General features: G+C 34.5%; 1 protein-coding gene across 1 annotated transcript; it reads right to left on the reverse strand.

The window, feature by feature from the left end:
* Positions 14 to 2,904, reverse strand: LOC18613592 (bifunctional epoxide hydrolase 2). Its single transcript, XM_007050915.2, has 3 exons — positions 2,271 to 2,904; positions 1,006 to 1,244; positions 14 to 530 (listed from the first exon to the last, which is right to left on the reverse strand). The coding sequence occupies exons 1-3, from the start codon at positions 2,733 to 2,735 to the stop codon at positions 284 to 286; spliced, it is 951 nt and encodes a 316-aa protein (XP_007050977.1). The 5' UTR covers positions 2,736 to 2,904; the 3' UTR covers positions 14 to 283.

Below are 10,976 nucleotides of genomic sequence, written 5' to 3' on the forward strand. Positions count from 1 at the left end.
TTGAAGCTAGTAGTAAACTGTTAAGCTAAGTCACATTTTACTTTGTAATATTAAATGGAGTATCTCAATTGGAAATAAGTTGCTTTATGAAGTTCACTAAAGCTTGGGTTCGTTAGACAAATGAACTGAAACACTGAATGGACAGACTAGCTTCGACCCCTTAGTCTGACCCTTATCACAGACTCTGTATTCTCCATGGTTTCCCTAGATGCATTGCAACATCTTAAGACCTTATTTTAGAGCCAGAAATTCAAGGGAAGCCGCATACTAAAGAAGACAAGAATCAGAATTTCTTGATGAAGTCATAAATGTGCTTGCTAATCTCCTCAGATTTTTCTTGGTTGATAAAGTGGGCTACTCCTTCCATGACAACTACTTCCTGCAAGAAGGGCACATCTTTCTTGAAGCCGCCATTGTGTATATATTCCTTGGCACCAGGGATGTGGTAGGTAATGTCCAGGTCACCCACAATGAATTTAACTGGTACTTTGATTTGTAATCCAGTCCATGGTGCCATCAGTTCCCAGCTTCTGCAACAAGAAAAGTTGGATTAACTTGGTTACACAGACAGGCCCTTCCACCATTGATACAGTTTTTCAAGTCTTGAGGAATTGAGTCCTCAGGTTCTACTAATTCCTAATCAAAATGAAGAGCATGAGGAAATATGGGTGGAAAAGGTCAATTCTCTGCTCACAAAACCACTAGTGTTAGTCCATTATATGTGTGATGTCAAGAAAATGAAACTAGACATGTTGAATGACATGCATGAACATCATCTTCAAATAACTGCACCACCAAGTACTGTAGACATCTAGGCTCCAATTTCATGTTTATCTAATCCTCATCTAATGATATAGTAGAAAATTTCTGAAGTTTAACAGGGTTCCAAAATATAAGCGAAAGGCATGGAAGAAGGATCAAGAACCAAGAAAATATTAGCTAGTTAGCATATCGGTCAAGATTCATCAGAACAACAAAATAGAAATGAGAGCAGCATGCACATACAGATCCAAAGCTCGATAATAGTTCAGTCCTCCAGTGAATCCCTTCTCATTAAATTTGCTAGCAAAGTAATTTATGTCTTCTTCTGAAAGCCAAGAGGGTAAGGGTGGAGGATCGGGATACCCTCTGAACCCTATTTCTTTAGGTATACAAGGCGGACGTGGATTGCGAGATGTAAGGAATATCTTCATAATTTTTGCAGTATCCATCTGAGCAAAGTCTTCTTCAATCTCCCCAGGTTCCTACAGCATAATGAAGAATACATACAATGAAAATAAAAGTTGAAAATAAAAGTTGAACAGATATATAAATTTAGATAACTGACAAGAAGAAAAGAAAACCTCAGAGAGCATTCCCGGCATCTATGTTCTTAATTCACACAAACTACTAGAATACTAATTTTTGAAATATTTGTATATTGAATCTGTTACAAGAAGAAAACTGGTATATTAAATGTGGTCGCAATCATTTAAACAACAGTGGGGACATATATCCAGTTGAAGTGAACTGGACGGTAGTCTAAGCTTCATTGTAATGTTATTCTTTGATCCGACAGAGTTGACCATAGCCTCCTTCATTAATCACACCGCACAGCTACCATTTGTGCCAAATTATTATTCCTCCTAGAAACATATAGAATGAAGATAGAAGTCTGTAAATGTGCAGAAATCATCAAAAGTCAACCCATAACCTGTGATTGTCTTCTTATGCTAAGTTGTTGTGGGAGTGGGACACTGAATTTTGTTATCTTAAAAGTTAGCAATGGGGCCTGTAATCCAAGACACCATTAAATGAGCCCTAAAGGTCGGCACCTTAAATGCTAAAAATCTTTTACCCCACACCCCACCCCCCAAAGCAAAAGAAATGCTAAACATCCATTAACAAAACAGTTAGGCCAACCCAATAATTCCAAAATCACATGATTAATACTACTAAGCTACTTTAATTAGCAGAAAAGTGCATACTCCCATCCTTAATAATAACAGTAATTCAACTAATTCCCCCAAAACAAGCAATCGAAGAATATTATTATTGAAGAAGAGGGGAAATGGAGAATTGTGATAATGGCTTCAAAACTTACTTGCAAGAAGAAAGTTCGACAAGGTAAATAGAAAGTCAACCAACTGATTAATGATCATTAAAAGTGTAATTTTACTTAATCCAGTTTTAGTTTTACCCAATAAAATCATAAAAACGAAAGAGGGCAATTCTGAACAAAGGAGATAAAACAGGAAAGTAACTTAAAATCATGTGGCTGAATCAATGACCTGAAACCTGCAAATATAGTAATCGTCACCAAACAAAGCCCTGAATCCTTCCACGGGCTTCATGCTGCGGTGCCTAGGCCGATACGCCACGCTCATGTTGACCAAAGCCTTGACTCTGTCAGGCCTGAAGTGGCAAAAGTACCAAGCAATAACCGCACCCCAATCATGCCCCACCAAAAACACACTGTCGACACCCAGCGCGTCAAGGAGGCCCACGAGATCCCCCACGATGTGGAAAACAGTGTACGAAGCCGCCGAGGGAGGCGCGTCGGTGTCACCGAACCCACGAAGATCGGGAGCCACGCAACGGTACCCAAGGGAAGAGAGCGACAGAAGCTGGTGCCGCCAGGAGTACCAGAGCTCGGGGAAGCCGTGCAAGAAAAGGATTACCGGACCCGAACCGACCGATGCCACGTGCATATTTATGCCGTTGGTGGTCACCATGGTATGCTCTATCTTCTCCATGATCGTTTTCGGACAAATATTATTTTTCTTCGCTTTTTGTTGTTTAATGTTGTTGTAGTGAGAGTTCCCAGAGTTTGGCCGTCTCCCGTATGGGGTTTTTTCCCTATTATCTTTTCTTTAGACTCTGGACCCAAAATACACGTAGAAAGGCGAGGCAGAGACTACTTTGACAAACAAAAGAGATACAAAGAGAAAGAAAAAACCCAAATTTGGCACAGCCTTACTAGAAACAGTAAAAATGCATGTTAAGGGAAAGGCCTAGCAAAAATGTTGCTTTAAGTTAAACGAACAATGAGAAGAACATGATTAAAAACATGTGCATAAACTCATATTTCATTACTTAATCTTTTGTCAGTAACGTACTATGCATGTATTTCAAGGAAAGCCGATCAAAACATTTATCATAGAAAGTTGGAATTGCCTTCCAGAATATGAAACGGCCCCAATTACCCTCTTTTGAGTGATTCACTTCCCTCTTATTCATGCCTTCCGTTGATGCATTGGTTGAATTAGACATTTGAAATAAAAGTAACAAATTATGATACCAATAATTTGTTACAATATCAAAACATGGGTTTAACTTTGTCACAGCCCAATCCTGGGCTGTGACCGGTGCAAAGACCCAAAAGGCACAGTTCACTAAGCCCAAGTAAGCTTTCTTATATGAATCTTTATATTAGTTCATCTATCATTCATATTTCTTTAAGATTTATACTTAATAATGTTTGGATGCTAATTTCTTTAAAGACAATTTGTAGAACTCAAGTAAATACTCACACAGGCATCATAAATTAAAATATACATAGATAGTTTGCCAAATGTATCTTAACAATTCACATTAAACATATATGTGCATATACAAAGACCTTGACCGTCAGTGGAGTGACTCTGGACGACCTATCAAAAAATAGATAAGAGGAAGCACCTCGGCCTAGAAATCTAACTACTTTCGAACTTGAAAACTAAAACAAAAAGTTGAAAATAATGAGTATAAACTCAGTGAGTGAACTTAGAAAGGGAACAAGCAAATGATACGAAAAGATTTTGAAAACACAATGCACTTATTTTAAAAACAATGCAATTTAGTTTAATTTCTTGTAAAGCCTTTAATTCAACCCTTGATTATTTAATCCCTTAAGATGAATGATTTATAATCCACAATGGAGTTGAAAAGAGTGAAAACTACAACAAATATCCAATAAAGACAAGCAAAACAGAAGGTTTCTTGCTGTAGCAGAAAGGCATTCTATAGCATATAATACAATCATATTTTTTATTTTCATAACTTGTCTATAGCATATATATATATATATATATACACATGTACACCATCGTCGCCATACTCAGCTCATGTACACTCCCTACACGCACATTTCAATATCATCATGTGCTCTCCCTACACGCACATTTCAATATCATCACACGCACTCCTGCCCACATCATTACTAGCATATGCACTCCCACATCGCACACCACCGGCACCGTCACGTGCACTCTCACACTGCACGTGCACGGTTATAGCTATTATATAGTATTATCACTCAAAGCATAACACACATATCCACATAATATAAAAACACATGAGTTCATCACATTCATATTTCACAACATAAAAATGTTTCATCAAGGGTTTGTTCCCATGCAAATTTTAAAGAAAAACCAATAAAATATTCCAAATAGTTCAATCAAGAATATAATCATTTATTCCAAAACATTTTAATGCAAGTTCACTCATAATATCTTTGTTGATGCTTTGATCGACTCTAATTGTGTTTAATGCTCCGAATGGAGATGTGAAGTCGCGTTGAAACTTATCACACACAATAGCATCACACCAACTCAATTTACATAAATACCATTCCAAAAGTTGTTTCCTAAATTAAGTTTTACTAGTTATTCCTAACTAACTTCCAATTACCATTTAAGTAGTAATTGTTCACACTAGACATGATTAAATAACCTTTAACAATAAATCAGCCCACAAACCTAATTACTGGCCATCACCAACAACTCAAAAATCAAATCTAACTCATTACTCACCTTAGTGGCTTTATAGTGGAATTCTTTTCTAAGAGTTTTTCTAAGCTGTCAAAGAAAGTTTATCTCTCTCTCTCTCTCTCTCTCTCTCTCAAAATGTTCAGCTAGTGAGAGAAAGTGTAGAGGAAGAGCTTTTGAGGGTTCTTGAGGTGTAAAAGTGACAGAGTATGAAAACCTTATGAAAAAGTGTACAAAAGCATAAGAATCGGAGTTAATTCGAGAAAGTTATGGAGGCTTTAAGGTTTTTTTTCCATGGAAGGGGGAAAACGTTTAGTGAGGGAAAAAAATGGGAAGAAGAAGAAGCTGCTAGAAGTGAGGAGAAGGTGCTGAAAGAAATGAGATATTTATCCTAAAGTCAATCAAAGTTTCACAGAATTTACAAAAATGCCCTCTTTTTGTTCTTATGGTGCAGTGCCTTCACTTTGACAAAGGTTTTGACCACTTTCCAATAAGAACTAGGTAAAGTTGTAGCTCTACCTTTTAGCTTTCTAATGGTTTAAAAATCATGTCATTTGGACTTCTGTAGTGGGAGATATGCTTGAAAACCGAAACATATGCAAATAGAGCAACAGTTAATTATGCACATTTCTTCACTAATTGAAATTATTTTTTATTCTACTCCTATAAAAACATAAAATAATTATAAATAACGTAAAACTAGCATCATTAACTCAAAATAAACATTTAAACATAAATTAAACTAAACTAATAAAATAAATAAAAATACCTAAATTCAATCATAAATCTAGTCTAACTTAGACTAATTAGGTATTTAATCTTCCATTAAATATATGAATTTAATGCACTCAACAGTTTACCTCTAGTCACGCATCTATGAAGGTCGGGGTTTCACAATTAGCCACCATATTAAAGTATAGGGTATTATAAACTTATCTTATCTACCCCTATTATTGTATGAAAATCGTATTTTTTAAAATACTTTTAACAATATTTTAAATTGATTCTATTTTACCTAATCAAATCTATCCATTTATTGTAATCTTGTTTCTTCCATCTCAATTGAAAAAGAAAAGGAATTTATGTTCATCTCTCATTTTTGTCTCACTTGATATAATAATATGTTCTTTTAATTGATTTGTAAACTTCATAGAAGTTCCATGGGAGGGAATTAAGAAAAGCTCTCAATCAGATTTTTTATTAACTAAAAAATGAATACACAACAAAGCCTTTTATACTCACTTAAAACAGCTAACTAAACTAAAAAAGGAAAATTAGTTCAGCCTAACTAACTAACAACCTCAATACTAAAGTAAAAGTAAAAGTAAAAGTAAAAACAACTATTTTAAATAAACAACTGAGGACTACTTTATTTACAAGTTTGACACTGAACCAACTATGAGTAACTCTTTCTTCATGTCCCAACTCTATTCAAAGCTTTCCATATTCGAACTGAGCTCCACTTTAGATTAGGAACAGTTATCCTAGCTAATTCCCCTTCAAGATGCAAGTGTATATTATGAACATGCATCTTGCCAAGTAGTTTGTGATATTGCTTTGGTAAACAAGTCTGCAACCTGGTCTTCAATTGAAATGTGAATATGTTCAATTACATTATTGAGCACCATTTCTCATATAAAATGACAACCCATCTTTATATGCTTAGTACGCTCATGAAAAATTGAATTTTTACAAATATAGGTGGCTGATAAATTGTCATAATAAAGATTGATTGCTGAATATTGAATCACTCCAAAGTTTGTTAAAAGACTCTTCAACCATATTACTTCACAGCAAGTTGAGGCCATAGACCTATACTCAGCCTCAGTTGAACTACGAGTAACCATTGCTTGTTTCTTGGATTTTCAACTTACTAATGAATTTTTAAGAAAAAATCCATATCCAGTCATTGACTGTCTTATGTCTAGGCATCCATCTTAGTCATTATCATAATAAGTAGATATCTTTAGGTCTGAATATGATTTCATCAGGACTCCTTGCTATAGGGAAGCTTTCAAATACTTCAAAACTCTGTGTGCTGCAGATACATGCTTTTCATTAGGCTTGTCCCTGAACTGGGACAATACTTGAATGGTGTATGACATATCTGGCCTTGTAAAGGTCAAGTATAGCAGTTTCCCTATCAACTACCTATACCTTGTAGAATCCACTCCTTTATCTGTTTTTACCATTTTCTTGAGCTTATCATTATAATCCATTGTTGTTGTTATTGGTTTGCTACCAAGTAAACCATATTCTTCCAACAAACCCAGTGCATACTTACTCTAACATAGTGAAATTCCTTCATGAGACCTTGCAAATTCAACCCTTAAAAATACTTTATTGTTTCAAGATTTTTCAGTTTAAATTGTTCACTAAAGTATACCTTTACATCAATTGTTGCCTTGACAGAAGTACTACCTAATGGTATGTAATCTACATAAACCAACAAGGCAACAAAATCACTTTCATTTGTATGCAAAATAAACAGTGAATAATCTAATAATGACTGTTTATAACCATATTGTATTAATGAGGCAATAAACTTAGAATTACACTGCCTTGAAGCTTGCTTAAGACCATATAATGACTTATTTAGCTTGCATACTAATGAATACCAGGTGGATACTCCCCTTTGACAAAAAAACCTTAAACCTACTGCATATATACATTTCTTCCAAGTCACCATTAAGAAATTCATTACTGACATCTAATTAAGAAAAAAACCAATTATTTGCTACTACTAAAGCCATCAAAACTCTTATTGTGGTTTGTTTAACAACAGGATTAAATGTTTATTGATAATCAAAGCCTTCCTTTTGATTATAGCCCTTAGCAACCAAACATGCTTTGTACCTTTCCACACTGCCATCAGCATTCATTTTGACTTTGTGTACCTATTTGGAACCAATAGCATGAGAATTAGGTGGCAAAGGTACTATTTCTTGTGTACCATTATCTTTAAGAGCTTTCAACTCATCAATCATAGCATCTCTCTAATGAGAAATCTTAACAGCTTCATGGTAAGATGTGGGTTCAAAAAGTTTTAATAAGGATGTAGTAAAGACTTTGTGTGCAGGAGATGATTGATGATTTGACGAGTAATTTGTAATAAGATGAGCAGTAACTTGAGTTATATGATGAAACAAATCACTGTTATAAACCTCTAAGTACTTAGGAACCTGTTTGACTATAGTACTTCTTCTAAGATTAGTTGAATGATCATTAGTTATAGATGAATTGGAAAAAACAGGTTCTATGATATTGTCTTGAATAAGTGAATTAGGTAAAGAATCATCAGATGTGGGTGGTGAAACATCATGTATAAGTGAAATAGGTTGAGAAGAAGATGATTCATTAGTGAATGATGTTGATGGAATTGAAATATTGAAATTGAGGGTAAGAAGGCCAATAACAGAGTCATGCATACCAATTGTTTGAGAAAATGGAGTCTGGTCTGTGTCATGGTTCATATGCTGGAATGGAAAGATATGTACATGAAAACCACATTCTTGGAAATAAGAGCTTTATGTGCATCAATGTCATACATTTTCTAACCTTTGACACCATTAGGATAACTAAGAAAAACACATTTATGAGCTCTCTTATCAAACTTGGTTCTGTGTTGTGTTAAAATGGAAGCATAACACAAATTGCCAAATACTCTAAAATAGGTACAACAAGGTGGCTTATGGAAAAGACATTCGTATGGTGATTTTTCATGGAGAATCTTAGAAGGTGTTTTATTGATAATGTATGTTGTAGTAAGAGTTGCATTCCCCCTAAAATTTTATAAGTAAATTGGACTAAAAAGTAAGGTTTTGGCTATAACAAGAAGGTGTTGATGCTTACGTTCAACAACACCATTTTGCCTGTAGACACATTCCCAGGAGCCCCAAATATAATTAATAAAACATATAAATAAATAAATCAAATAAATCAAATAAATAAGTAAAAAAAAAAGAAGAAGAGAGAGCATGGTTGCCCATACCCCTCTCCCACTGTCAGTGCTTTTCAGAACTATGGCCATCACATCAGCTCCTCTAATCATCACCTGCCCTAGGCTTGCTTATGCCAGGGGACTTGTGAAATCATGCTCTGGATTGTCCAAAATTTTGGACAATTCGACTCTTAAAAAGGGAGGCAGATTCAATAACAAAGGGGGAGAGATTTTTGAAAGAGCAAAAACGATTCAAAAAACCTAATCTTTCATAAACAAAAAGCCAAATTCAAACAACAAAAACATAAATCTTCCAAACCAAAAAACAAAAACCAAAACAAAATTCCTAAACTACCAGCAGACTACCCTAGCCACAATCAAAGAAAAATCAAAATTCACAATTAAAAAATACAAAAAAATATACAATGGAAAAATAAAAAGGTTGAGTGGTTTTTTTTAGGATTTCTTGGTTTAGGTTTTTAGAGATAGATTTTTATTTTTAGAGAGGTGTTTCGGTCTTGGGTAATCGGTGACTCAAAGGAGGGAGAGATCTTATTTTTTGGGTGGTTGAGGGCACAAAAAGGGAGGTCCGATTTAGGCAAAAAAAAGGAGATTTTAAGGGCTAGATCTACCGATCTGCAGCGAAGAGAGAGAAGGGAACTTGGCCTGATCTTGTGATCACCGGTGGAAAACGAGTGAGAAAGAAAGAATGAAAAAAGAAAAGAAAAAAGAGGGGAAAGAGAGAGAAAGTGCCGGTGAGGAAGGAAAGAGAGAAAGAAGAGAGACATTGGCAGGAAAGGAACAACGCCGGGAAGAAAAAGAGAGAAAGGAGAGCTGAGGGCCAAGAAAGAAAGAAGAAAAAAAAACAAGGAGAAGAAAAAAAGAAGAGAGAAAAAATAGAGAGAAGGGAGAGTATCACGGTTAGAGAAAAAAAATGATAGGGAAAGAATAAAAAAAAAGGAAAAAAAGAGAAAGAGAAGAGAAAAACTTTTATAGCCAAGCACAGAGGAGTGCTAAATGCGCCATTTTGGGTATAGCTGGAAGTGGCCATTCTAGCACCAAAATGGTGCATTTGGAGAGCGGCATTGTGGACCTAAGGGAGTGGACCTGGTGCAGCAGATTTGGGCCTTCTGTGGGCCTTCGAGCTGGGCCAATCTTAGCCTAGAGAGGTATAACCTTTGCATCTTTGCTTATAGACCTATTTTAATTGATTTTGGGTCTAGCCCATTTTGCCTAATTAAAATGTAATTTTGGTTTAGTTTTACACCATTTTAGGAAAATGGGTTAGGTAAATTAGCAAAAATAAAAAATATATTTATGATCAATATTTATAATTAGGTTTGGTTTAAAAAGTCAATAAATAAATAAATAAAAATAAAATAAAATAAAAAGAATGAGATCTAGCATGAAATTATTAAGTATAAAAATATAATGTTTGATTTGGAATCAATACCGATGATGGGATGTCTATTCGGAACGTGAAAAGTCGCAATTTCGAGTGAATTTTTTTAGGTTAGAGATTTTGATTAAGACTTCATCAGTACGTTGGGAGGGTCTTAATTCGGGATTTTGATGTCCTTAATTTTAAATAAATAAAAAATCTATACATAATCACCAACTAATCAAAATATATAAATAAAAGAAATAGAAAATTAATGATAACAATAAATTCGGTAATCATAATAATAATATAAAAAGGAACGAATAAAATATATATAAATAAACAATAATTATGAAATAAAAAATAAAATTAGTTGGTCTAAAAATAGGATTTTGGAAAATTTCATATAGTAAAATAAATAAGTGCTTACATAGCAAAAATACATAACGAAATAAAAATAAAGCAATAAGTAAATATAAAATATTTAGTCATGGTATGAATGTTCACATGGAGAAGTAATAATATAAGGAATAAACACTAGAATTTACGAGTCCATCGTGTACCATTGTTGCATTGTTAAATGTCATGTCATATAAAAATATTTCATATACGAGTATGAACTCGATGATGGGACTTTCCGAGGAAGTTTGTGAAGGCGAGTTTCTTCGAAAAAAAAAATCTCTAGGTGAAAAAATATCTCTGAGTCCCACCAGTATTATGGGAGGGTTCAGAGAAATATCTTCGATAAAAATCTTTTGCCTGTATTAGGACTTGCATTCACGAAAATATTGTTTTTACTCGCAAATGACTATCCTGATGATGGGATTTACCTAGTAAACTTGTAAAACGAGTTTCTCAAGTATTTCCCTAGGTGAGAGAATACTCTCGGATCCCACCAGTATGACGGCTTGATTCGGAAAGTTCG

Source organism: Theobroma cacao, chromosome 1 (assembly GCF_000208745.1).
Source record: "Theobroma cacao cultivar B97-61/B2 chromosome 1, Criollo_cocoa_genome_V2, whole genome shotgun sequence".
NCBI lineage: Eukaryota > Viridiplantae > Streptophyta > Magnoliopsida > Malvales > Malvaceae > Theobroma > Theobroma cacao.